Source organism: Elgaria multicarinata, chromosome 2 (assembly GCF_023053635.1).
Source record: "Elgaria multicarinata webbii isolate HBS135686 ecotype San Diego chromosome 2, rElgMul1.1.pri, whole genome shotgun sequence".
NCBI classification, from domain to species: domain Eukaryota; kingdom Metazoa; phylum Chordata; class Lepidosauria; order Squamata; family Anguidae; genus Elgaria; species Elgaria multicarinata.
The window spans coordinates 14128723-14154536 of NC_086172.1; the positions used below are offsets into that span (position 1 = coordinate 14128723).

General features: G+C 41.5%; 1 protein-coding gene across 5 annotated transcripts in view; it reads left to right on the forward strand.

Moving 5' to 3' along the window:
• The window catches only part of AGAP1 (ArfGAP with GTPase domain, ankyrin repeat and PH domain 1), a 452256-nt gene that overhangs the window by 377570 nt on the left and 48872 nt on the right, over nucleotides 1–25814 (forward strand). For all 5 annotated transcript variants that reach the window (XM_063116055.1, XM_063116056.1, XM_063116057.1 and 2 more), the window contains one exon: nucleotides 4473–4695. In XM_063116055.1, coding sequence (XP_062972125.1) covers nucleotides 4473–4695 — 223 coding nt within the window. The remainder of the gene's footprint in view (nucleotides 1–4472; nucleotides 4696–25814) is intronic.

The window sequence follows — 25814 nt, forward strand, 5'->3', positions numbered from 1 at the left end:
ACTATAACAATTCAGAGATAATGTGCTTTAACCTTCCCCCACTTACACAAAAACTACTTGCTGAAAGGATGGGGATACCACTTTGCCATGTTAGTTTTAGGTACCTAGGGATCCAAAATTAAAAATTTAAACAAATTATATGAAGTAAATTACAAGAAAGTTTGAAGATCATCAGTTCTGAAATTAGGATATGGAAAAGGCAGTTTTTAGACATCTCAGACTGATTAATAGCAATTAAAATGATTTCACTCCCAAAACTTCTATTTCTGTTCCAAACTTTGCCAGTTTGGATTCCGAAGAACCAATTACAACAATGGCAGAAGCAGTTAAATTCATTTATATTTGGTACAAAATTTGTTAGGATATGTAAATCACTTCTATATAAACAATGGGAGGATGGCGGATGGGGTATCCCAAATCTCACGGGTTACTTACTATGAGGCTAATCAACTCAACCATATAATCCCCTTTATGGAAGATGATACTTCTAAGCAGTGGGTTCGGATTATTTATTTATTTATTTATTTATTTATTTATTACATTTCTATACCGCCCAATAGCCGGAGCTCTGTGGGCGGTTCACAAAGATAGAAAGAATAAGCCGTGAAGGAGCCCCCATGAATATTTGGCCATATTTGAAACACAAATTCAGACGAATTAAATTGGTGCAGAACCCATTCACACTAACTACACTTAAAGTTTGGAAAATGAGGATGGAAACATTACTACCAGGGCTCTCCCCATTAACCCCAATGGTTTATCACTCAGCATTTGAAGGTAGATTAACAAAAAGGGAAACGCTTAAGTGGAAATCCAAAGGATTATATCGCCTTACGGGTTTCTTTAAAAATGGACAACTGAAACAACTTGACAGAAAAATTTGGTCAGAAAAAGGGACAATGGTTAAAAATTTCTCAGGTTTACGCCTTTCTCTCTAAGCCAGAAATAAAATTAGCGGCCACTAGAAATTTAACAGAGTTTGAACATATGGCAGCGGGATATAGTGGAGTAACAAAAGGATTGACCTCCAATCTTTATAAGTGGATAGTAAGTCAAGAAGTCGGTACCAACGCTCCACTCAGGATGGTCTTGGAAGCGGATTTAGGAATCCATATTGAAGAAAAAGATTGGAATTTTTTGTGGGGCAGAGGTATATTTAAATCAATATCAAGTAAAAATATTGAATTAATGCTAAAACTAACTCACAGATGGTATTTGATGCTCAGAAGAATATCTATGATGAGTCCAGGGTCATCCCCACTGTGGTGGAGGGGATGCTCCAGAGAAGTGACGTACATACACCTGTGGTGGTCCTGCCCTAAGGCGAGTGCTTATTGGAAAAAAGTGTTCCAGGAAATCTGTTCGATAACTGGACAATAGGTCCACCCATCTCCTCATTTAGCTCTGTAAAATTTATATAGGGTACCAGATATTAAGCTCTTAAATAAGGAATTAATAAACCATCTATTATTGGCGTCTAGATGGTTGATAGCAAAACTCTGGAAGGATGGCAAAGGGCTTACAATTGAAAACTGGTTTCAAAGGGTTTGGCAGATTGCCCTCTTAGAAAAGCTGACCCCAAAAATGAGGAAAGTAAGAGGACAACAAAGTGAAGATAATTTGGGGGGGGTATGGTGGGAATTTATTATGCGAATAAAGAAGGTGGGAGAACACCCCCAACGGCATACTTAGAAATATGGAAAACATAGGTGGAAGGGTAAAGGGAGTTAGTCTCAGGATGCCCTAAGTGGGATTGTATTGAATGGAATTTAAATGAAATCAAATTAACTAATTAATGTTAAGTATTTTTACCCAGGCTTGTATAAATTTGTATTATTTAGTAATTAAGTATATATATCTGTATTGACTCCGAATGTACATATGCGATACATTAGTTGACCCTTGTAACCAGAATCACACAATAATAACATTATCCCCCCCCCCCAAAAAGGTATTGTGCACAAATTATGAACATGTTATAGCGAAAATATATACACTTTTGTTGAAATTTGAGACTGAAGATGAACAAGTCAAGGATTATATGATAAAATGGGGCCAGAATTTTGGATATGGTATACCTATGGAACAATAAGAAAATACGTGGGTTAAAGGATTAAAATTTACATTAAGTTCTAGCCTTAAAGAACATTATGTCTCCTTCAAAATTGGCTAAAATGTATAAAGATGTATCGGGAACTTGTTGGAAATGTGAAAAACAAGAAGGAACTTTTTACCATATATGGTGGACTTATAAAAAAGCCAAATGCTTCTGGATAGAAATACACGTGTTAATACAGAAGATATGAAAGATTAAGATACAATTGAAGCTGGAATATTTTCTTTTGGGACTAATAGATGATCAGTTGAAAAAAAGCCATGGAACTCTATTTTTATATATGATAACGGCAGTGAGATTACTATATGCACAACAATGGAAAGGCTCTATATTGCCAAATACGGATGAATGGCTATTGAAGATGGTGGAGTTGGTGAAAATGGCAAAACTTACGTCAATAATTAGAGAAAAGACAACATCTAGATTTTTAACTGAATGGAAACCTTTAATAGACTTTTTGCAGGGATTGGAAAAAAATGACTTGCTTATCTGTGGATTCAAGGATTATGAAAAATTGTAAGATAAAATAAAGAGGGGGATTTTGTTTTTTGTAACTATGGTGGAAGAGAAGATATGGTCACTTATTTTATTTATTTTTGTGAAAAAATGTTATTTATTTATTTATTTTTATTATTGCATTTGCCATATTTCTTCAATTCTAAGACTCCATTGATTGTAAGACACACACTAATTTCAGTACTACCAACACAAAAAAACCTTTGATTCTAAGAAATAATAAACGCACCCGCGATTCTAAGACGCACCCCGTTTTTAGAGATGTTTATATGGGAAAAAAGTGTGTCTTAGAAGCGAAGAAATACGGTATATCTCGCCTTTTTTCCTCCAAGGACCCAAGGTGGCATACATAATCCTCCGCCTCCTCTCCATTTTTATCCTCACAACAACCACCCTGTGAGGTAGGCTGGGCTGAGAGTCTGTGACTGGCCCAAAGTCACCCAGTGGGTTTCCATGGCCGAGTGGGGACTAGAACCCGGATCTGCTGACTCCCAGTCCAACACCTTACCTTAGCCACTACACCACACTGGAAGTTCATCTTAACTTGTAATTTTTTAAAGTGTTGTAGGGTGTTATTTCTGTAATTGTTCTTTCTTTTTTGTGTATTATATGTTCTTTTTAATTGGTTTCGTGTTGAAAAAATAAAAATTATTATTGACTAAACAAACAAACAAACAAAAACTCTACACTTCATCTGAGATTTAGAAATAATGTCCAGTACAGACAAGAAGTTGTTTTTAATCAAACAGAAGATCAAGGAAACAAGATACCAAGCATGAGGAGCTGAAGAAATGCCCTTGTTTCCAGAAAAGACTAGACTGATAATGTGGGCTTATATTACCAGAGAATCCTGAGCCCTACTCAAGGTCCACTTACAAGCCTTGCTCTTGTAAGTGTCCTTTTTTGGAGTTGGGTACTTCTTCTTAAAAGAACCCCACTAATTTGCCCAATGATGGCAAATGATTTGCACAATGATGCTCTCTGGGACTTGTGCATGTGTGTGCAGCCTCTGTCTCTGAAGCAGCGGAACTCCCTTCTTCCTGTGCGGAAGAGTCTGTGATCCTCTTTCCTGAGGGCCCAGGCTCCCACAAGTCCCCTGAGAAGGATGGTCCCATGACGTCATCTGACTCTGGAAGCTCTAGCTCATCCAGCAGGCTCACGGCAGTCCATTCCTCATCATGCTCAATACCGTTCAATGTTAAACAACGAATGTGGAAATCATGACAGTGATGGATTTTAAAAAAAAAAAGTTAAGAAGAGGTGCCTATTGGATTGTATTTGTTTTCCTTTTAATCTTGGACTCATAGAACTTCTGTTTACTTGCTATCTGTTTGCCCTGATTTGTCTAACAATTGTATTTTCTTTTGCTATCATTTTGTATCACTTTACTAATGAAAGCTACCTTGTGAAAGTTACAGATATTGTATATGTTCCTTCGTACACAAACATTATATTTTCACTCCATTACTCAAGTTCTGTAGGAGGAATTAGGGAGATAGGGATGATCCCCTTTGGATGATCCTCTAAATTCCTTGTCTTTATTGCATACCATGCTTCCAGGTGTTTGTGTTGGTAGCAAAATATTATCCATATTAATTACTGTGGAGTTCCTCTCCACCCCCAGCCAAATACATTCCTCAAGAACTACAAAATGGAATTTCCCTGACTTGGCTATGAACTAGATGTGGTGTTCGGAGTCACCAGTACCATTTACTTCTCTGCTATTGTGTTAACATTTCAGATAAGACTTATTAGTGATCTCTTTGCTCGTTATCAAACAATAAGCAGGAAAATCTTTCAGAATATGTTAATTCTGTGGGTCTGTTCTTTCTTCCCATAGATCCTGACTGGGCGAGCTTAAACCTGGGAGCACTCATGTGTATTGAATGCTCCGGGATACACCGAAACCTTGGAACACATTTGTCACGTGTCCGCTCACTTGATTTGGATGATTGGCCTATAGAACTCATCAAAGTAATGTCCTCCATTGGGAACGAGTTAGCAAATAACGTGTGGGAAGAAAATACCCAGGGACGTGCAAAACCCTCTCCAGACTCCACAAGGTAGGCTGCTTCAGGCATTTTAAAGGGCTGTATGATTAAAAAAAGATGACCAAGACTTTAAAAATAAATATGTAAGCTTGGCAGTCTTTCAAAGGTACTAGTTGGGGTATAGTGACATGTCTAAGGCCTCCCAGTGACCTTTTGCAGTTCAGTTGGGATCTCATCCTTGATTTCACATGCAAGTTGATTAGTACTTCCAAGCCCAGTACTCTGTGTCAACTTGGTCATATAAGTCTAATGTCCAAAGTAATGGGGAAAGATGGCTAAAAATAAATCAGTGAAGCTTTACAAAGCTGTTTGACTCTGTACCACTCTTTATTGATACTTGATTTATGGAAGACGTGGTTCACACATCATGCTAATAGCAAAATATGCAAAACAGGCATGCACCCATATGCAACTCTTTTCCTGCCTCTTCACTCATCTTTTCATGAGCAGGAAAACAAGTCAGGATTCAGCACACAAGCACACAAACTTCCAGATACATGTAAATTGGGAACTAAGATTAGGTGCTATCAAACAAGCCAGGATCTGTAAGCCACTTTCAAACCTTGATTGTGATCCTGCCATGTTTGGAAGCCGTTAAACATAATGGGAAGCGATATTTAAGTGCTGAATCCTAGTTTACTTTTTTGAAATTAAGGAGCAAAGCATTACCAAACAGTCTGCATGTTCCTGCGTGCTGCTTGTGCATATCCTGGCTTATTAAGCAAGTTTTGTTTTCCTTTCCAGTTAGATGCAAATGCAGCCATTGAGAATCTAACCCAAAACTGAGTTTGTTTCTTTCTTGTCACAAAAGCAGTATCTCTACTTCTTTGGTAATATGGAGTGATCCAGATTGTTAGTATCTTTGTGATTCTTAACCCCCTATCTGCTTTCCCTCAAGAACACTTCAGTGACTGACTTATCAGACTTTTAAAATATTTTCTATATTAGCACAACATGCTGTCCTATCTTGGGTCAAACCAAGGCCTTAGCTAGACCTAAGGTTTATCCCGGGGTCATCTCTGCCTGCTCCCGGGATATCCTGTGTGTCATTTACATGAACAGGGATGACCCCGGGACAATCCCGGGATAAACTTTAGGTCTAGCTAAGGCCCAAATGTTGCTATTCCCTCAAGGTGAGGTTCTTCTTGCCCTATTTTAGCCATCCTACCCCTGGTCCAAGGGTTGCAAGGAAGTTCCTTTCAGTTTTAGCAGTTCCTGCTCCAAATTCAGAGTCTTTACAAGGTACATGCGAAGAATTAGGAAAAAAGAAACACCATCTCTTTAGGGGGAAGATCCCAGTCCTTCACCCTGTATCACTCACCACATACTCTGCTCAGTTATAATGAATTGAAGGCATTTATTGGACATTTACATGTAACAGGGGAAGATTATGGAATGCAAATATTCAAAATATCCTGGAAAGCTAGAGAGACTCCCATTTCACATTGACAGTAAATTCCTCTTCCAGCAAAATCCCAAGGTGTAGAACATTTCCTCTAAATCTCTGGTTTTATCTAATTCCTCCCTTACACCTTTGTAGTTTTTGCCATTGGCTGATCTTGTCACATAAGAGGGAAACAATTTTAAGTCAGCCCTGCAGAATTGGGGGTGGATTGCTGCCATGTGATCGATAGTTTGTTTTGTGGAGCTTGGAGCCATAGGAGCCTTACGAACTCCAGGGTGTCCTACCAGGGGCAGCTTTCAAATAGTGCCATGACAAGGGAAATGTCCAGCCTGACCAGTCTCCTCTTTCCCCCTCCCCCTGTGTATCACCTAATGTGTGAACACAAACCTAAGTAGCCACCTTACAACAAAAGAAAAGAACGCAGTTGGGATGGTCAGGACTATATATGGATTAGGAACGGGCGTCAGTGTCCACATTTTTCCACATCTTCAACTGCCTTCCCAATTTCAAATCTTGTAGAGGTCCAGAGTTGCATGTAATGAGAAAACACCGTGTATGGGGTGGGTGGGTTTGGATTTCCCCATGGGGGCTTCTTATTATATGCAAACCAGGTAAGAGAGGAAGAGATGGTAGAGGACAGTGGGTTAACATGATTTGTTTTTTGAAGTTTCCAATTTGCAAACTGGTTTAGAACTTTGTAATGTACATGTATGCAGGGGCCTTACAGTTGTTCATAATTAGGGGGATAACATCTATTCTGTAGGCAGTTCCCAAAATTCTGTTGTCACACTTTTCCAATGTGATCTTTCCTCACCCATTACTTTGCCTCAGGCAATTACTTCACTGGATGGGATAAAAAAAACCTTGTTGCCCACACATTTTCTCTTTCCCCTCCCCACTACTTATTTTGCCCATTGCTACTACAGAAGACATAAGTGTGGGTGGGTGTCAGACCTGCTTCTCAGCTTTGGGATGGGGTAGTACAAAGAGGGTTGGAAAGATTGAACTCTCTATTTCCTCTTCCATTGTCCCTCAGCTTGTATAACTTGATGGGCTTTTAGCTAGAAAAAGCTCTAAAAGTTAGGCTGTGCAGGTAGAGCGTTGCACAGTTCTTTGGAAAATTAGAGAGTTAAGAGTTAACTCTCCTGGTCCCAGGTTCACAAGGTCAAGAGCACTCCGTACACTTATTTATATTGATTTTTTATTGCCCAGGAAGGACACTTGTGGGATCTTCTGCCTCAGTTTCTAAAATAACTTGGCCAGTCTTCAAACTATCCCCGTTGATTTAGGGGAGAGGCTCCATTTGCTGTTCCACTTCAAGCAGCAAAACATCTTGGGCCTGCTTCACCTGGTGGCATATTTAATACACCCCTTTTGTTTCTCCCTTTTAACCAAATGACTGCTTCATACAATGATTTATTACCCTGGAAAATCTCTAACATCTCTAATAAGCTAGAGAAATTGTTGGTTCCTTTATGATTATTTTCTACGCATACAGAGGAAAAGCACTAGGTCTTAAAATACTGAACAATGGTAGTAACAAAATCATAGTTTTTTTGCATTTATTTTTAGACCCAGTGTTATTTATTTTAGGCTTTTTACAATATGAAAAACTCTTACTACGATATGGGTCTAAGTTCAACATTTCCAGACACTGAACATTACACACAACCAACAATACGGGAATATGAATCAGAAGCCAGATTTTTACAATGGCCTCAATTCTGTGTTCAGATAAATTGTTCATGTATAGTTGGCAAAGAGGAAGATAGGTGGACTCTGAACCCAAAACTTACTTTCATTTCACCATGTATATAGCTACAGTTTGAGCGTATCATCTGAACAAACGATTTACAAGCCAATTTCACATTACTCTTGTAATTCTCCCACTATGCCACAACTGCTTTGTGTACGCTTCCGTCTGATTGGTAGGATGCTTCCACCACCACCCATTCCTCATACTTTACATGGGGGAACCCCAGATCTTTGGGCTAGTTATCGGCTCGGGATGAAGCAGCTGTCAGCTGACCTTTCATCCGCCGGTGTGGGCCGCCTGCTTTCCTCTTATGTCCCTGTAGGCAAAGATACATAAACACAGGGTAGGTAAGCCAAGTTGTTTCTCTTGAAAACACTGGAAACTCACCTTCAAACATCAGGATTAAATTGAAAGAAGATATTTAAGGACTATAATAAAAGACAAAAAGGGAACCCAGAGTGGAAACTTGAAACTAAACAAAATAAAAAGGTTGCCGAGTTATGCTGAACTCCCAACACAAGGGAAACCTGGAGAGTTGCAAAATTCACTGCATCTTTGGGTAGTCACAGGAGGGAATCAAAATTATAGATTGACAAAGGGATAAAGAACTATACTCCAGTTCTGTTTTATGGAGAGAGAAATGACTCCCCACACCAATCATATAAATAGGTGTGGGCATATGAATAGGAAGAACATGGGTCTAGGAAACAGACTAGTTTTAGCCTGTAGTGTTGTCTTCAGAAGTGGTTATATTGCAGATTCAGTGTACTTGTTTCAAGAGCTCATTAATGTCAGGATCAGTTCCTGGGCACCCAACACTGCAGTAGAACTCCAGCACTTCTTTCCAGTATCGGTGACCTGTGTGTTTTTGCATGTGCTTCTTTCTTTGTTTCCTATTCCAGAACATTGTAAAAAGATAACTACACATCTCTAATGTGTCTTTAATATTAGGGATACGTAGATTAATATATGTACTATAATGTCAGCAGCAAACCTTTAGATAGTGAGATTATATAATTATATGTATTTATTTTGCATTTGTATAGTCCTAAACGGTATAAAAAGTGTATATTGAAGTTGATCTAATTTGAGGTAAAAACCAGAAAGACCTGCCTTTGCCCCATTGAAATCAAGTGTGCTTAACAGTCATAAATCTCTGTTACTTCATGAGATTCAGATATAGATAATCTTCTCTCGAAAGAATACTTTTTTCCGTACTAATTTGCAGCATAACTTTTTACTCATTAAGCAGTAATTGTTATCTGATATTGCATTGTCCCTCTTCTATTAAACAGACCCTTAAAAGTTACAAGCTATATAACTTCCTGTATTTTGGGGGTTATGTTTGTAAAAAAAAATTCATAGAATCATAGAATAGCAGAGTTGGAAGGGGCCTACAAGGCCATCGAGTCCAACCCCCTGCTCAATGCAAGAATCCACCCTAAAGCACACCTGACAGATGGTTGTCTCCTTATTTTTCAAAAAGTAAGTTACTATTTTGCATAAACTCATGATATTTGCTTTAAAAAGTTACTAAAAGTTAGAATTTTAAACACAAGGGCTCAGCAAAACCGAAAAACATTTCTATTCTGTTTCTACCCTTGTGATAAAGGGAAGACAGACGTAATGCAGAAATTCAGCATGTGCCTCTTGTAAATGTATTGGCACCCAGAATAGGTATGTCTTTAGGTAAGACATAGGTAAGTGCCTTTTAGGAAAATTTGCACAGAAATTTTGCACAGAAATGGTTTCTAGCATTGTATATTGTTGTCCTTCTATCTGAACTGAAGCTTACAGGCTGCAAATGAAAGTAGCCCACAGGTAGCGTTTGGTGTAACAGGATTAATTTCTCAATTGCTCGATGATGTGGGTGAAATCCAATTCAAATTGCAGAAGGCTTCTGACAATGGAACAGGAAGAGCACAATTCCCCTCCCCCTTCCCCCAGCATCCCTAAAAGGTGCTCTGGGGATGGAGGAGGATGGAGCGTTCCCTTGCATTGTGCGGCAGTCTGCTTGTGCAACATATGAAAAGTTCAACAGTCCTTCCCAGCTGTCATTAGCCTTCCTTCGCTGTCAGTGCTTGGTTTGAATTTTTCAAGAAGTTTATAGTAGCAGAAAGGATAAGCAACAAGGGCACACAAAACCTTCTATATTATTTCCAGGGATATGTCCACTTACGTGTTCTTCGTTCCCCACGTAAGTGCTGGCCAGCTTGTAATTGCAGAGGGTTGCTTCCCAAAAGAGGAAGCTACTGTACATTTTTGCCCATTCTGAAACTGGTTTAATTGAACCACACAAGTCACAGTCTGGTTTAATTGAACCACACAAGTCACAAAGTTGGATACAACTTTCAGAAACATATTCATAGCTGCAAATGTAAAAGTTTTGCAGATTACAGATATTTGTTGCTTCCCTGATAACCATGACATCTAGGCTTTGTAGTTATTTTTGGTCAAGATTAACATGGGTAGAAATGGGCCAAATCTGTTACTTCCAATTCACCTACAGTCGTGTGAAAGAGAAAGTACACCCTCTTAGAATTGTATGATTTTACATATCAGGACATAATAACAATCATCTGCTCCTTAGCAGGTCTAAGAATTAGGTAAATACAACCTCAGATGAACAACAACTCATGACATATTACACCGTGGCATGATTTATTTAACAGAAATAAAGCCAAAATGGAGAAGCCATTTAACAGAAATAAAGCCAAAATGGAGGATAGGACTATATGGAACCACCAGGAGCCTGCCCTCAGATGACCTCAACAACTGGGCAGGTTGGTAGGGGAGAAGGCGCTCTCTCAGGTATTCTGTTCCCAAGTTGTTTAGGGCTTTGTGAACTAGCACTAGCACCAGAACCTTAAACCTGGCCCGGTAGCAAATAGGCAGCCAGTGCAGTTCCCTCAGCAAGGGAGTTGCATGCTGGAAAGGGGCAGCTCTGGACAACAGCCGAGCTGCAGCATTCTGCACTAGCTCCAGCAGCTTTAAGGGCAGCCCCACATGGAGCGCACTGCAATAATCCAGTCTTGAGGTTACTAATGCCTGTACCACCGTAGCCAAGCTATCCCTGTCCAGGAGAGGCCATAGCTGGCGAACCAGCCAAAGCTGGTAAAAGGCACTTCAAGTTGCTGTGGCCACTTGAGCCTCCAGCGACAGAGATGGATCTAAGAGTACCCCCAAACTATGAAGCTGATCTTCTTTCAGAGGGAGTGCAACCCCATCCAGAACAGGCAATGAGCCTGTCTCCCGGACTCAGGAACCACTCAAGGGCTTCCATCTTGCCAGGACTCAGTTTCAGTTTATTGGCCCTCATCCAGCCCATTACTGAGTCTGGGCACCTGTCCAGGACCTGCACAACCTCACCTGATTCTGTTGTCACAGGGAGATATGGAATATGACTTCACCTTTGTAATTTTAACTATCATTACAGAAGTTCGGGAGATCTTAATAATTGTAATATCAAGCCTATCTTTATAGACTAGATGTCAGAAACTGGCCACTAATTGTATCCAAAAGTAAAATGGAAGCCACGCACAGGTATCATATAATTACCAGGAAAAATCTTGAAAAAGTTAACATTTGTGACTTGTGACATGTGCTTATACTAAGAAAGAATTATTGACATTTGATAAAGTAGCAAAAACAAACAAAAAGTGGGGAGGAAAAGTTTTTGAAACTAGGGGAGAAACGAGACCAGCTGACTTCGGCTTGTTGTCAGTGGCCCACTGATTAGGTCAGCTTTAAAAAGCTTGTAATTGGCTCCAGCAATTACCAAACAGCCCTGAGAAGAACCACTTCTCAAACTTCTGGAACAGTGTGACAAATTGAAGCTGACTGCTGCAGGAGGAATATCGACTTCCCATTTCTAAACAGGGGATCATTAGTCAAGAAAAGCATCTTTTAATTACTCCCAGGAAAGGGAGAAAAAAGAAAAATCTTTCAGTATGGATTGTGCAACAGCTGACATTTTTTTCCAAGTGTATTCAATATTAAATTTAATGCCTAGGGGGCACCTGCCCTTAAAACCTCCTTCAGTAATGTGGGTCAGATTAGAGCTGATCAATGTTATGACAATTAAATGAATTGGGGTTCAAATAAAGATTTTTTCTCCCTTTCCAATTGTTATTGATACCGTTTAAGCAGACACCTAAGACATTGATTTTGACTGGTTTGGCAGTGAAATCAAGTCAGGTGAGCAGCTGTACTGGACCAGAATTTTGCTTGATGAAAGCATATGCACATTTTGAAAGCAACAAAGCGAAGGCTGTCTTAAGAACAGGAAGTAGTAAAATGTTTGGCTGCAGGTTCTACATGCTGATCTGGAACTAGCTTACTAGTTGTTTTACCGTCGTGCACATTTCAGGACATGCCTTCTGCATACAGACATGTTGTCCACGTATTTCTGGCTTCGATTTTTGGCTCTGTGCAGACTGCTGTTTCTCATAAGAGAAGTAGTGTTAAATCACAGGTGAGCAACTTATAGCCATCCAGATGTTGTTGCTAAATTGCAATTCCCACCACCCTTCACCATTTTATGCAGGCTAGGGCTGACAGGAGTTGCCGTCTAGCAACATCTAGAGGGCCCCAAGTTGCCCACTTTGCAGGACATGAATGTGATCTAAGTATGATGTTTTCCCCTTGTGGAGGCCTTTGAGGTCAGCAGAATGTTGAAACGCCCATGTAATGCAGGGAAGGGACCCCACTGGCCCATCAAGGTTCCAGCCTTCCTGGATTCCTCCAAACCTCACCTACGCACCATTTTCTCTGGTCGGAGGTAACAGTGGGGATTCCCTTGCACATGAGCGCTGTGCAGGAGAATCCGTGCAGTTTTCTCCCATCGCAGATCAGAGGTAACAGTGGGGGATCCAGGTGGGGGAGCCGCCAGATGGGCGAAGTGTCTGTGGCTGGAGCACTGCTCTTCCAGATGCCAGAGCAGGCACAGCGCAGCAAAGCAGATGGAACAGGATAGGCATACTTCCGCCGTGCCTGCCAAGGACCAAATGGCGTCAGGGGTCATGGCCACACCTCCTGATGTCATTCAGCCTGTGGAGTGCTGTGAGGAGGAGTCATCCAGCCCCTCATACAATTGTGGTCCCCCTCCCTTTGTATAATGGCTGGGATCCAAAGTAGCCTAAATGCTTCCAAACACACGTGTAAAATTACCCATTCCCCCCCTTTTTTTTTTGAGATCACAAATGTCATGATCTCAAACTGTAATTTTGTACCCTTGTGTTGTGAAATCCCACTCCCAACAGAGACTTCCCAGCAGAGATTTGTAAGGTGGAACAACAAATGGTACTCCCCCTGCCCTTCTCACGTAGGGTACAAGGCCAGTCAATTTACATAGTCCCCAGAGCCAGAAAATGCCACAAACATCTTCACTCCCCCTCCCCACACGCAGTAGTAAAAGTGCAGAAACTGTAAATGAAATAACTAGCAATTCGCTGCCCCATCATGACACAATTGCCCAAAGTGGCCGCCTCCTCCACCTTATGGTCGGGCCTGCCATGCTGCAGGGGCTTCACGTGTCCTTCGTCGGTCCACCTCCCAGTCCTGAAGTAGTCAGAGGAAATAATTACAAAATTATAAGGAGGGTGGGAAGAAGGCAAACATCCCTGGTAAACATTAAGCAGATGAGTGCTGCTGCTGTAGTCCTTAAAGTCAGACTGAAGCTGCAATTCTAGGCAAACATTTCAGAGTAGGCCTAGGGTGCGCGTCAGCCAGTTTAGAAATACCTTTAATCCTGATGTCTATGCTGAGGGTACTTGTGGAAAGATGAGATGCAGTTACTCTCTTTCTCCCCCCCCCCCCCATGAAGACTTTTTCCCTTTAACAGTTGCATGACAGGCAGAAATTAAACAGGTGCAGGTTTTCCCACCTCAGAAATGCAATGGTAGAGAAACATGCACTGGTTGAATTTCCGCCTGTCATGTAAGGATTGCAGAGTCTCATCTGGCACATTCAAAGCCACCCAGTTTATTGTGGCAAAAACTCTTATTGGCAAGATGCTAAGTCATCAGATGCTGCACTGCAAAACTACTGAACAGCACAATTCAAAAGGAAGTTCCATTGAACTCAATGGGACTACTCAATGGGACTACTCAAAAGTGAGTTCCATTGAACTCAATGGGGCTTACTCCCAGGTAAATGTGTTTAGGATTGCAGACTAAACCTGGATTGAGTGCTGATGGGTGGTCAACCTCAGCCGACAGCAGCAGTGTATGCAGTTTGTAGCGGGCCACGCTTCTCCAGGCGCCTTGAGAGGCTGCCTACCACCCACAGCTGTGTACTCCACCTGCTTGCCTGCCTGCCCTTCCCAGCTGTCATTAGCCTGTCTTTCCAAGGCAACTGGCTGGACAGCTCTGCAAGCTTCCCTCCAGTTTTTATTTTTGCAACACCTCCTTCTTGTGGTGGGAGGTGAGGGGCTTCTGATCTCTCCAGGACACCGCTCAATGCACCATGGTGCCAAACAGACAGGGAAGAAGAGTCAGAAGATGGCAGTGACCCCTGCTGCCTGAGAAAGTCACATCCATCCAGTGAATGAATCCTCTTGTCAGACAGATGGAGTTTGGGAGGAAGCGGCCAGAGGCTACACAACGGGCACCAACCTGCTGCCATTCCCCCATCCGCCACTGTAGACAACACTCTGGCTAATTGGAAGCCAGCTCTGATTACTTCAGAGGGGCCTTTGACTGTCACTAGCTTTTCTTTGGGAATTGCATGGGCTGCTGTAGGGGAAAGGTCCCTGAAATGTCTCAATACATGTGTGGGTTGTCCTTCCAATTCCAGCCAAGGAATTCGTAATGGCCATCATGTCACATCACTAAGTGTATAGTTAAATTATGGAATTGAATTCCACAAGATGTAGTAATGGCCACCATTTTGATGGCTTTAAAGGGGGGGTTGGACAAATTCCTGGAGGAGAAGACTGCCAATGGCTGCTAGTCCTAACGGCTATATGCTACCTCCAGCATCAGAGGCAGTATGCTGAAGAACCTGGGCAGGAGGGTGAGTGTCTTCCTTGTGGGTTTCCTGCGGGCAGCTGGTGGGCCATTGTGTGAACAGAATGCTGGGGTAGATGGGTCCTTGCTGTGATCCAGCATCAGGGCTCTTCTGATGTTCTGAAGCTCAGGTAGCTGAGCCAGAACAAAATTCCTGTGAATAGTCACATGGAAATGCTATAGCAAATTGAGAAAAAGATACAGGAATGAAAATTCAAATTTGAATCTTAACAGGCAAATCTGTAAAACATGATTATTTGAGGTAAATCTATAAACAGATTTTTTTTTTCCTTTTGCATAAAGCCCACAAATTGTTTTGCTAATGTTCACCCTTCGCCTTCATATATTCAAATCTGACATTCTAGTTCTTTTTTTTTTTTTGTACAGAAGGAAAAACCACAAGTTTTTCCCTTAAGTTTGTACACAAGTTAGTTTTGTACCAGGTTCCAATGATTAATAATCATTCACATGCTATTATACTTAATTCTTGTATAAGCTAGTTATGAATATTCAGAATTTGTTTTTATTGCTAGTTTAAAAAGATTTGAGGGCAAGTCTGGTGAACCTTAGTAGCTTTTTGATATCTCATACATGTTGCAACATCCTATAACATTTTGGTAGCACCAAAATTATTACAACTGCTCTCCTTCATTAGTTTTCTCCCAGACAGGCCACTCACATGTGGTTTTCCAGCATTTGTTCCATTTTGCAAAGGTCACAGGAAATTAAGTTTTCTTAATTCTGTGTGGACATCTTGGAATTAGGAAGTTATTGACCTTTATCTTAAGACAGGAAATTCATTGTGAATTTCACACACAAAAAATAGCTTGGAAGTGCACCTTTGAGAATTATTTAGCTCTCTCTGCATTTGCTTACTAGAAAGTCAAGGAAACAAGTGTGTGTGCGTGTGTGTGTGCATGTGCATGTAAGCACAGACTTCTGAATAAAATGTTCAGTTGACACAAATAGAATAAACAATTTAACCTTCCTCCCCCCCAGACATTCCATGTCTTTTGTGAGTTCTCTGGGATGGGACTATTGGTGGACCCCCTTTTCTACCAATTTGCTATTACTGTTCATCAGTTTGAAGTGATACAGCCCAGATACAGTTTTGCCACCTTCGTGAGGTGGCCAGAGCTAGATGCACATTAAATGATCTTGTGTCAAGAACCAAAGTTTTCCAAATGTTTCCTTCATTCACTTCCTGTAGTCTTTTCCCCTTCATCCCGCCCCCTTCGCCTTTGAGTGCTCACAGGCTGTGCTGAGTGAACAACTAAGCAGGTAGGAGATAGAGAGAAAACAAAGCAACATCGTTGGAAGGAGGGTTGTGGGAGTTAAAAGAGAACAAAGCCGTTTGGGGACGGCTAACAAGAAAGTTGGGGTGAGGGCAGGGGGGAGCCAACTGGGCTATGGAGAGGAATCACGAGAGAGTGAGGTAAACAGCATAGTGGAGGGACACGGCAGTTGACTGACCACCTCCAAATGCAACAACACATACACACACACACACACACACACCTTCTGCTCCTGTCATTCCTTCACACTCCTCCAAAGCCATTTTAAAAAGGGAAATACTCTGCCTTCACAGTGGCTGGCAGGGTTGGCCCTGTGTTATTGAGCTTCTGGGAGCGAAGGGAACTGAGTCCAGCTGCTGATGTTCACAATAGTGACTGGCTGTTGGGCTGCGAGGAAGTTGCTGCTGCTGCTGTAATAGTTTAGACAGACCAGGCAGCTCAGTGCAGCGGCATCATAGATGAAAGGCTCTGCTTCCTCGTCAGATCCCATGGAGCAAGCAGCTGAATTATTGTGCTGGGGTTCATAGCACTGCTGCTACTGCAGATGACATAGTACTGGTTGTGACAATAAAATGGACAGCCAGGGGCTCAGTCTTCTCAACAGGCTAGGGAAAATCAGGTTGGGCAGGTTGACCACAGGGACAGGCAATACATACATGGAGTTCTGTTGCCCTCTGAGTGTTTGGCAGCCATAGCCGGCTTCCCTGGCATCCACTAGTCAGTGCAGCATTAATGGCCAGGCAACTGGCCACTTTCCTTTGCAGTCCACTCCAGCAGCCAGCTGAGGCGGACGGTGAGAGGACTCCCAGCCTCAAGCATCCCCACTGCCGAAGTATGGGAACCAGCTCTTCAGCTTCACAGGCTGCCTTCCTCCTTGCTGCTGCTGACTGCCCAACAGCGGTTTTGGGGTTTGGGGCAGCAGATGCCAAACCATGCCAGCCACTGATGCTGGGCCTATTTAGAATGGAATTTACTGATTACTCCTGTTACAATTGAGAACAACGGCAAGGGGACACACAGCGTCTCTGATGCTTATAGCTCGGATGTAAACAGTTGCATCATGACCTTTCTTTGCCTTGTTAATTCAGATCATAAAATTATGATGTAGTCATGTTAGTCTTGAATTTCTGGCATAAGGATGTAAGTACCATTACCGATATAGCCTCTGGGAACATTAGTACCTGTATATCTGCTGTTCTCAGGCTTTATTATTTCTTACCATCTCTTTGCCTGATGAGGTCAGTGTTCTGTCCCTTTTGAATGTTCTTCCGTGCTTGACATCTTTCCCGTGGGTTTGTCTTTTTTCTTCTTCTTCTTCTTCTTTTTTTTTTTTTTTTTTAAAAAGGCTTTATTGTGATGGGCTGACCAGAACCCATCTGCAGTTGGGTGGCATCTGCTCCCCACATGTCACTTCCCTCATTAACAAGCAATTGAATTAATTAAATGCTACTCAGAACACGCATAACAAGCTACCGGCAGTGTCCAAATTAGCACTGATAATCAAGGATGATTTCCTTTATTATCCTGCTAAGTGGTGTGCAGCTTCTGATCTCCCTGTCTGCCCTCATCTATTTACATACCCCCAGCTTCTGCCTTTAGAAGCTGAGGTTATCTTACCTAGTTAATTTGCCACAATCACCAAGCATGGCGGATTGATATTCCTGCCTCTGCTGAAGCAAGCCCCCCCCCCCCCCGTCCTCTCCCCCTTTTCTCCTTCCCCATGCCTGGTCCTTTGTATCTCAAGCTCACTGATAAATTAAAAGCCACCCCTGTGGTCTCTCAAGTGAGTAATAGAGGCAGAAATTTCATTTTGCAACTGGCTGATTTAATGATCCAAAGGGTAATTAATGGCCTGATTATCTTAATGTTAAATATGTCCGGCAGCAATTACTGTGACCTCCCGCTTGTCAAGGTCCGGGCTGTGCTCTTCTTTCAATTAAGTTCTCTGGGGTTTAATGGTATGAATAAACTCCTCTGATTCTATCATTCCGGACTCTGAGATATAAGCGAGCTAGAGGCTCATTTGGAGTTTTAATCAGCCCGTCTTCTACTTGAGCGATCAGCGTTAACAATTATAACAAGGACAGTTTAACTTTCTTCCCGCCCACCCCCATGCACACCCCCATTTCCTTTATTTTATTTTTTAAGTGCTCCAAGGGAATTTTGCTGGCTACAGCTACAGCTTTGCTAGACTCATCTCCCCATATATAAATTATCATGTAAATGTTGCTGTTTTTCTATTTGACAGGCTAAATTAATTGGCAGGAGCAACCAAAAATGACAGTGTCACTAATTACAACTCAGAGTACATTTTTGTCACCATAGCATGCTTGTCAGTGGGCATGCCCAGTTCTTATTCCGGCCAGGGTTTGTTGACGTTTTCCATTTCAGTTTTCACATCTTATTGGGGAACGTGATTGTATATGATAGCACTAACGTATCAAGATGAGCCTTTGGGTTTTCTAGGCATCCAATTTGTGTGCAAGGATGACATTTAGTGCCAATAAAGTTTAGACAGCTGTGCTTCCATGGACTAAACAGCTGCTAGGGGACACAGATTTTACATAGGATATTTTAGCAAGTTATGTTAAGGAGACTTCTTAATTCAAACAGAGTGTTGTAATTCAGTCTCTCACATGACAGAGCTATCCTCATTAACTCATCTTTGAGCACATTACAGTTAATTGCTTATTAGTAAATATTAAGCTGCATGTATAAATCTGCAGATCAGAACAAGCTCGCTTCTAACATGATTGGCAAGTGTTATGATAATAACCAATTGCTTGCTTTCCTGTAAGCCAGAATCTTTCAGATATCACATTGTACTTGAGGAATTATTTCAGGTATTCCAGCCTGAACCGGTTTCATAAGAAACTTTTATATCTTCTTGAAAACTCATAGGTGACCACAATTAAGCAAATGTGGTAATTTTTGCAAAAGACAATGTACTACAAAATGTGATATCCACCTGACTTGGACCTGAGTGTGAAGATTAGTGGTTAACTCTTAAAGTAGGTGTTTCATGGTTGACTGCTACTCCAGGTAAAATTTATGACAAATTCTCATTTGCTGTTTCGCATACAACTATAAAGGCCAAAGATTTGGCTGCTGTTTCAAACTAGCCTCTCTCACCTCTGCAACTCAGTTCCCAGTTGTTCTTACTATCTCAGACTCCTCCCTGTAGTATGTTATTCTGCTTTCCCATCTTAGGCTGTTCTGCCTACCCTGCTCTTTTCTAGGTTTCAGCCAAGGGCAGCCAGAATTTTCATTGCCACATTGGAATATAGTACATTGGATACAGCCAGTCTGTATCCAAGTGGCAATGTTCTTTTAGATAATTATGTTTCTAGTCCCCCCCGCCCCCTTTAAAGATTGGTGTACTGAGGAGAGGGGGGGGGGAAGAGAGAGAGAGAGTCCTCCTGGTGATAGGACCCATGCTGCAGATTGACAGCTGTGATGCAGTCTGCTGTTTAAAGCATACACAGTTCTGCATGCTCCTATTTTGATGCTGTAAAACAGAAAGAGCTACTCTGGTAAACAAACCTCAGTGGAAAGCCTTCTGTCTCTCCACCTTGTTTGCAGGATTTAAGGAGCTGGAGTAAAGATCTAGTGGCATCAAGAGATGGATTTTGCCCATTGAGGGATTTTGCCTTTGTAGGTTGATTCGCAGGTACTTCAAGCTGGGAAATTCCTGTCCATCAAATAGCCTCTCTGCCCACTGACTTTCCTTTTTTGTCTAATACTGCTTCTCCTGGATTTAAGGAGCAAGCAATAGGTCAGGATGAAAGCTGGAATCATTGGCACTCCTCTTGTTCCTCTGCTGCAGTATTTAAGGAGCACTGACAAATTTAACAAGAAGCAGCTGGACCTGGGTTGACAGTTGGGACAGAAGGTAAAGCAGCACTCATCTTTTGACTACTCCAAAACTTGGTGGAAAACAGAATGGTGCAGGCAGCACAGGAAGGTGATTTGAGGCACTAATGAAAGTGATGCATAAGCAACAACAACTAATGTCACAATCCCACTCTCAACCACACCCCAAACAGTACCAAAGACTGAAATAATTGCACTTTGGATGTAACTTGCAAACATCAGAGCTGAGCCAAGATGGGCACTAATGGGCTGAGCATTGTGCAAGTGTTTTTGCCCCCTGGAAAATGACACCTCTATTTGGCACGAGGGTAGCATAACTTTTCATAAGGAGACGGTTGTCTAGAGGCAGGGGTGGGGAAATGTAGGGTGACCCTATGGAAAGGAGGACCGGGGGCTCCTGTATCTTTAACAGTTGTATAGAAAAGGGAATTTCAGCAGGTGTCATTTGTATACATGCAGCAGCTGGTGAAATTTGCGCTCCAGCACAACAGTTAAAGCTGCAGGAACTCTGTCCTCTTGACCAGATACAAAAGAGGGAAAGACTCCTGTGGCTTTACCTGTTGTAACCAAGAGGGAATTTCACCAGGTTTTCCATAGATACAAACAACACCTGCTGAAATTCCCTTTTCTATGCAACTGTTAACGATACAGGAGCCCCCTGTCCTCCTTTTCATAGGGTCACCCTAGGAAATGCATTTCCACTGCTGGGGCCAATGGTTTGGGGATGTGCATCCCATCAAAAGCAATGCCGTGAAAAGGAATATGGCATCCGTGTTCAGAGGCACAGATGGGTGTACATCAGAGTGTGGACGGTTTTGCTATACATGCCTTCATTTTCTTGGCATGTGCATCACAGTACAAGGAAGCATCACCCAGGTTGCCTTGGCAGTGGGGATGCCAACAGAATCTGTGTCTGGGGCCTTGCTCTCAGGCCCATCGTTAAAAGACACCAGGTGTGTGGGTACTAGGAGGAATTCCTTCTCAAAGAATGCCCCCTTTTTCACTTGCTCCACCAGTCTCCGCTAACAGGGAACTACTCTGGATTGAAGGGGTACAGCTGCCAGAGTGGACTGATGAAATTATATGAAAAATAAAATTACTATTATGACTATTATTAATTCAATTAATGAGTCACTCCATAGCTGAAGCTCTCAGGGCGGCATACATAATAAAATGAAAGACTATAAAACCAATGATAAAACACATTAAAATAATTGTATTAAAAGCAGCAACAATAATTCAAAATAATTTAAAACAGATAAATAACAGTAGTTAAATCATGAAGAAAGATTTTAAAGTGCAGTGTTAAATATATCATTAAAAATACAGCTAGAATCAGTTTAAAATTATTTTAGAAGGCCTGGGAACATAAAAAGATCTTTATTTGGCACCCAAAAGTTGACAAAGCAGGCACCAGGTAAACCTCACTAGGGAGGTATTTCACAGGAAAGGCCTGCTCACAAGTAGCCACCCACCAAATGCCATTAGCAGGGCCTCAGATGGTTATTTGAGAGCACAAGCAAGGACATATCAGAAGAGGCAGACTTTAAACACCAGTTTCTTGGATTGTGCCCAGAATGAAATGGAAGCTAGTGAAAATGGTATAATATTGGCGGAATATGGTCAAAATGTGGTTCAGTCAGTACCCTAGCTGCCATATTTCGTACTATGTGACGTTTCTGGACTGCCTTCAAGGACAGATGCACATATAATGCATGTAGTAATCCAATCAGGAGTTTACCAGGTGTCAATATCCAGGTAGGGTAATAGTTGGCATACTAGCCTGAGCTAGTAAAAGGTACTCCAAGCCACAGAACACACTTGGGGGCCAGGTTGGATCTACAAGCACCTCCAAGCTATGAACTTGATCCTTTACGGGATGTGTAACTCCTTCCAGAACAGATTGCACACTGCTCACCCAGACAGCCAAACCACCTCTGTCTTGTCTGGATTTGAGCTTCAGTTTATTCACCCTCATCCAGTCCATTACTACTCTACTGATCCTGTGACGCTAATCATCAGCATAGTGATGATACTGCCCTCTATGAGTCTGAATGAACTCACTCTGTGGTTTCATGTAGATCCTAAATATCATAGGGACAAGATCGAACCTTGCAGGAACCCAAAGCATAAATGGCACGGAGTTGAGCAGAAGTTCCCCAGCATCACCTTCTGAAAACAGCCATTTTTAGTGGGCCTTTTCAGTGGTGGCCCCTCAATTATGGAATGATCTCCCCGATGAGGCTCGCCTGGCAGCAACGTTGTTATCTTTTCAGCACCAGGTCAAGACTTTTCTCTTCTCCCAGGCATTTAACAGCATATGCTGAGTTTTTTCTTAACTGACCCCAGAATAGTTGTTTTTAAATGGATATTGTCTGTTTTTGTTTGTATTTTATGCTTTTTATCGTTTTAAATTTTGTGTATTTCTTTTTAATGTTCACTGTTTTTAACTTTTGTAAACCGCCCAGAGAGCTTCGGCTATGGGGTGGTATATAAATGTAATAAATCTAAATCATCATCATCTCCTCAATTGGCCAGTTCATTTCTTCTGCTCCCCATATAATACACTGCTCCTCCTCCCTTGCACCCAGACACAGACAGACAGACAGACACACACACACACACACACACACACACACACACACACACACACAAACTTCAATGCTCCATCTTTATATTTCCCAGCCCCAAGTTACTGCTGTCATGCTCTTACTCAGTTATTTTTATTATTACTTTATTGTTTCTTACTATGTTGTTAGCTGCCACAGGAACATAAAATTATGTTGAAAGTGCAGGATATAATTTATTTAAATAAACTTATTACTCCTTTACTTCCCCACCCCCTGCCCATTACTGTTTAAAAGAACAACTGTACTCTACACACTGACCCTATTCAGATGACATACTAAGCCATTCTTAGGACGCTAACCCTTTTGCAGCAAATGGTTAATGAGCTTGTTTAAACCATGGTTATGTTGCCACCATGGTCTTTAGATAAAGAAAGGGGGAGAGAGAGAGAGACTGGGTTCAGACAATCATGAGTGTAAAAGAAGACATCATCATGGCTTCTCCCCGCCCCCTCATGTGCTGCACGGCTACCTGCAGTTTCTATAATTCTCATGATGCAGTGCAATTGACACCTGCAAGGCAGGGATGGCTTCTCTTACTCCCGTGATTGTCTGAACACTCTCAGAGGGAGAAGGCAGTGTCCCTACCTCCACTGGCTTCAGCTTGCTCACTGCTGGTATGTGATCCCCAACAGATTACCTTCGAGGAAATGTAAACAGCAAAAAGGTTCTGCACCCCTGCCCTAAGGGCTAGAGTAACTTCATTATCAGAATTAAATGTAAGCCTATGTGGCAGGGTCTTGCTAATAATAATAAACTATATGCATTTGTTGATTACAAAAATGCATATAACCAAACTCAGAAGAGGCGTGTAAATAGTTATTCTCATTAACCTTTTGGAAGCCGCAGTACCAAGCTTAAAAATCTACACTGCCTCCTTACAAAGTAGCTTTTTTTTTTAAAAAAAAAAATCCTCTTTATCAAACAACTTGTTCTATAGCCCATAACTGGTCTCTTCCTTTTATGTGAATACTGAAAAAGGATTCAGATTCCCTTTTTTGTTTTATAGCATAATGTTCTCCACTTTTTGTCTTCAACTTACATGTAGTCATCCCTATATACATCAAACTGCATAGACGTTTCACAATATAAACTATACCTTGACTGGCACAAGTAGTAAAAACTCAGAAACAATACTTCTATGAATTAGTAGGATCAATAAAGGGCATTTTATATGTAGATTTACAGTATGCAGAGCGTCCATAGGGATGATAACCTGTAGGTCAAGTAACACCTGATGAAAATCTAGGTATTGTTTCCCTTCTACCATCCAAAGTAGTATGACTTGCACTAATATATCTTTATTATTAATCCTTTTCTAAGCAAATCCAGCTTACCTGAAAAATAGATCTCTATCTAAAAATAGCTAAGTATTTCAAAACACTTCTTTTTATGGACATACTGGCTTTATTGAAAGTTAAACAGCAGACTTGTCTACAGTAGGTCCTGCTGTGGTGTCACTTCTTGTTTGTCTTTAGATATTGAGATCTCACTGCCTGAGGTGGAAAAGGCCTCTTTGATGTGCCTTATGGATGACCTCATTTGGGTAGCCTCTGTAGGTTTTTTAAAATGCAAATTACATCAGCTTGGGGGGGCTGGGGCGATAATTAATAGGATCAGAGTGGGCATGAAGAAAGAATTTAACCCTATCCTCCCCTGCTGCATCCTGGGGAAAATCCCTTTTTTTAGGCTAATATTTGCTTTGGAGGGAAATCACACACACACACACACACACACCCCGGCCGCACAAGTGCAAACGTACATTTTTTGTGAACCACCCAGAGAGCTCCGGCTATTGGGCGGTATAGAAATGTAATAAATAAATAAATACATTTAACATCTTGTCTACTTTGGTTCTCAGAGATTTTGTGAACTGTTAGGAATGAGGAAGGACTTGTTATGATGTTCTTCATTTGGTGTATGAAACAGCATATCAAGAGAAACAGTTGTACTGAAGACATCAGAAAAAGCATGTCTGGAAAACACTCATACAGTTGCATGATGATGAATATTAATTTTCAGTTAATGTTCTTTCCATATATTTAGTACCTCCATTAGAAAGGATTTTTTTGAAGACATTATTCAAATAAGGTATCGGATCCTATTTAGGAATTTATTTGTTACTATGCAAATCAGCATAAAAACATATGCAAAAATTAGTCTGTAAGCAAAATAGCTCGGGAAAACAGATAGCTCAGATAAATGCCTGATCCTTGCAAAGTCTCCTTGTGTGCTGCATTCCATAGATGGGCATTTCTGTAAGTTTTCCCTTCAGAATAAACCTATCATTTTTCACTGCAGGATATTTACAGCTTCAATCAGTGCCAAATTCAATTGGCTTCTGATCCCATTGCTGGAAGTTATAGATGCAGATATTATTTGCACTGTGGTTAATTATGGAGCAATCAAACTTTGGCTTTTCCACTGTAATTTCCTCTGCCAGCTAATTTAATTAATCACCCCCAGCTCAGCTCTTCCAGCTGCGACCGGCAGGGTCATTAATTAGGCATGTGGCGGTAGCTCATACACCAGTTCCTGTTTAGGGGCTGCTGCCCACTTGAACTTTAAGGGAGCAATAGTTTTTTCTAAATATTTAGGCAAGGTTTGAATGCTTGGCACATTAAGATATTTCCTCTAGGAAGGAAAGTTATTTCAAAACTATGTATTAGCAGTAGCAGCAGCAGCCGTTCCTCCTGAAATTGCTAATATAAGTTTGCCACCAGTTTTATAGAGGAAGAGAATGGGTAGAAGAAAGTGTGCCAAACTGGATTGAGAGCACCTCTCTCATGATTATCCTTGACTAACTCTCTGGAAGACATCACTAGGCCAGACTGTTTGGTGTGGCGAGAGGTCAATGTCGCACACACACTCAAGCCATATTGATGAGGTTCCAGGAGTCAGACTAGTCAATTTTCTATGGATACCTTTTAGTTTGTGTAACCTAAAGACAGAGATGAGAACTTGGAGTGAAAAGACCAACCACATGTGCTCTGACATGGCTTATTACATCTATCATTACAGAGTTAAGGCTGTACTGAACCCCTTTCTAATGAAACCATCTCTTGATTCCTCTGATTTAAACAATTATTGGCCCATCGTTAATGCGCCCTTTTGGGGGGGGGGTGACATCCTTGAGTGCATGGCAGCCAAACTTCCTTGCTTTCGTTT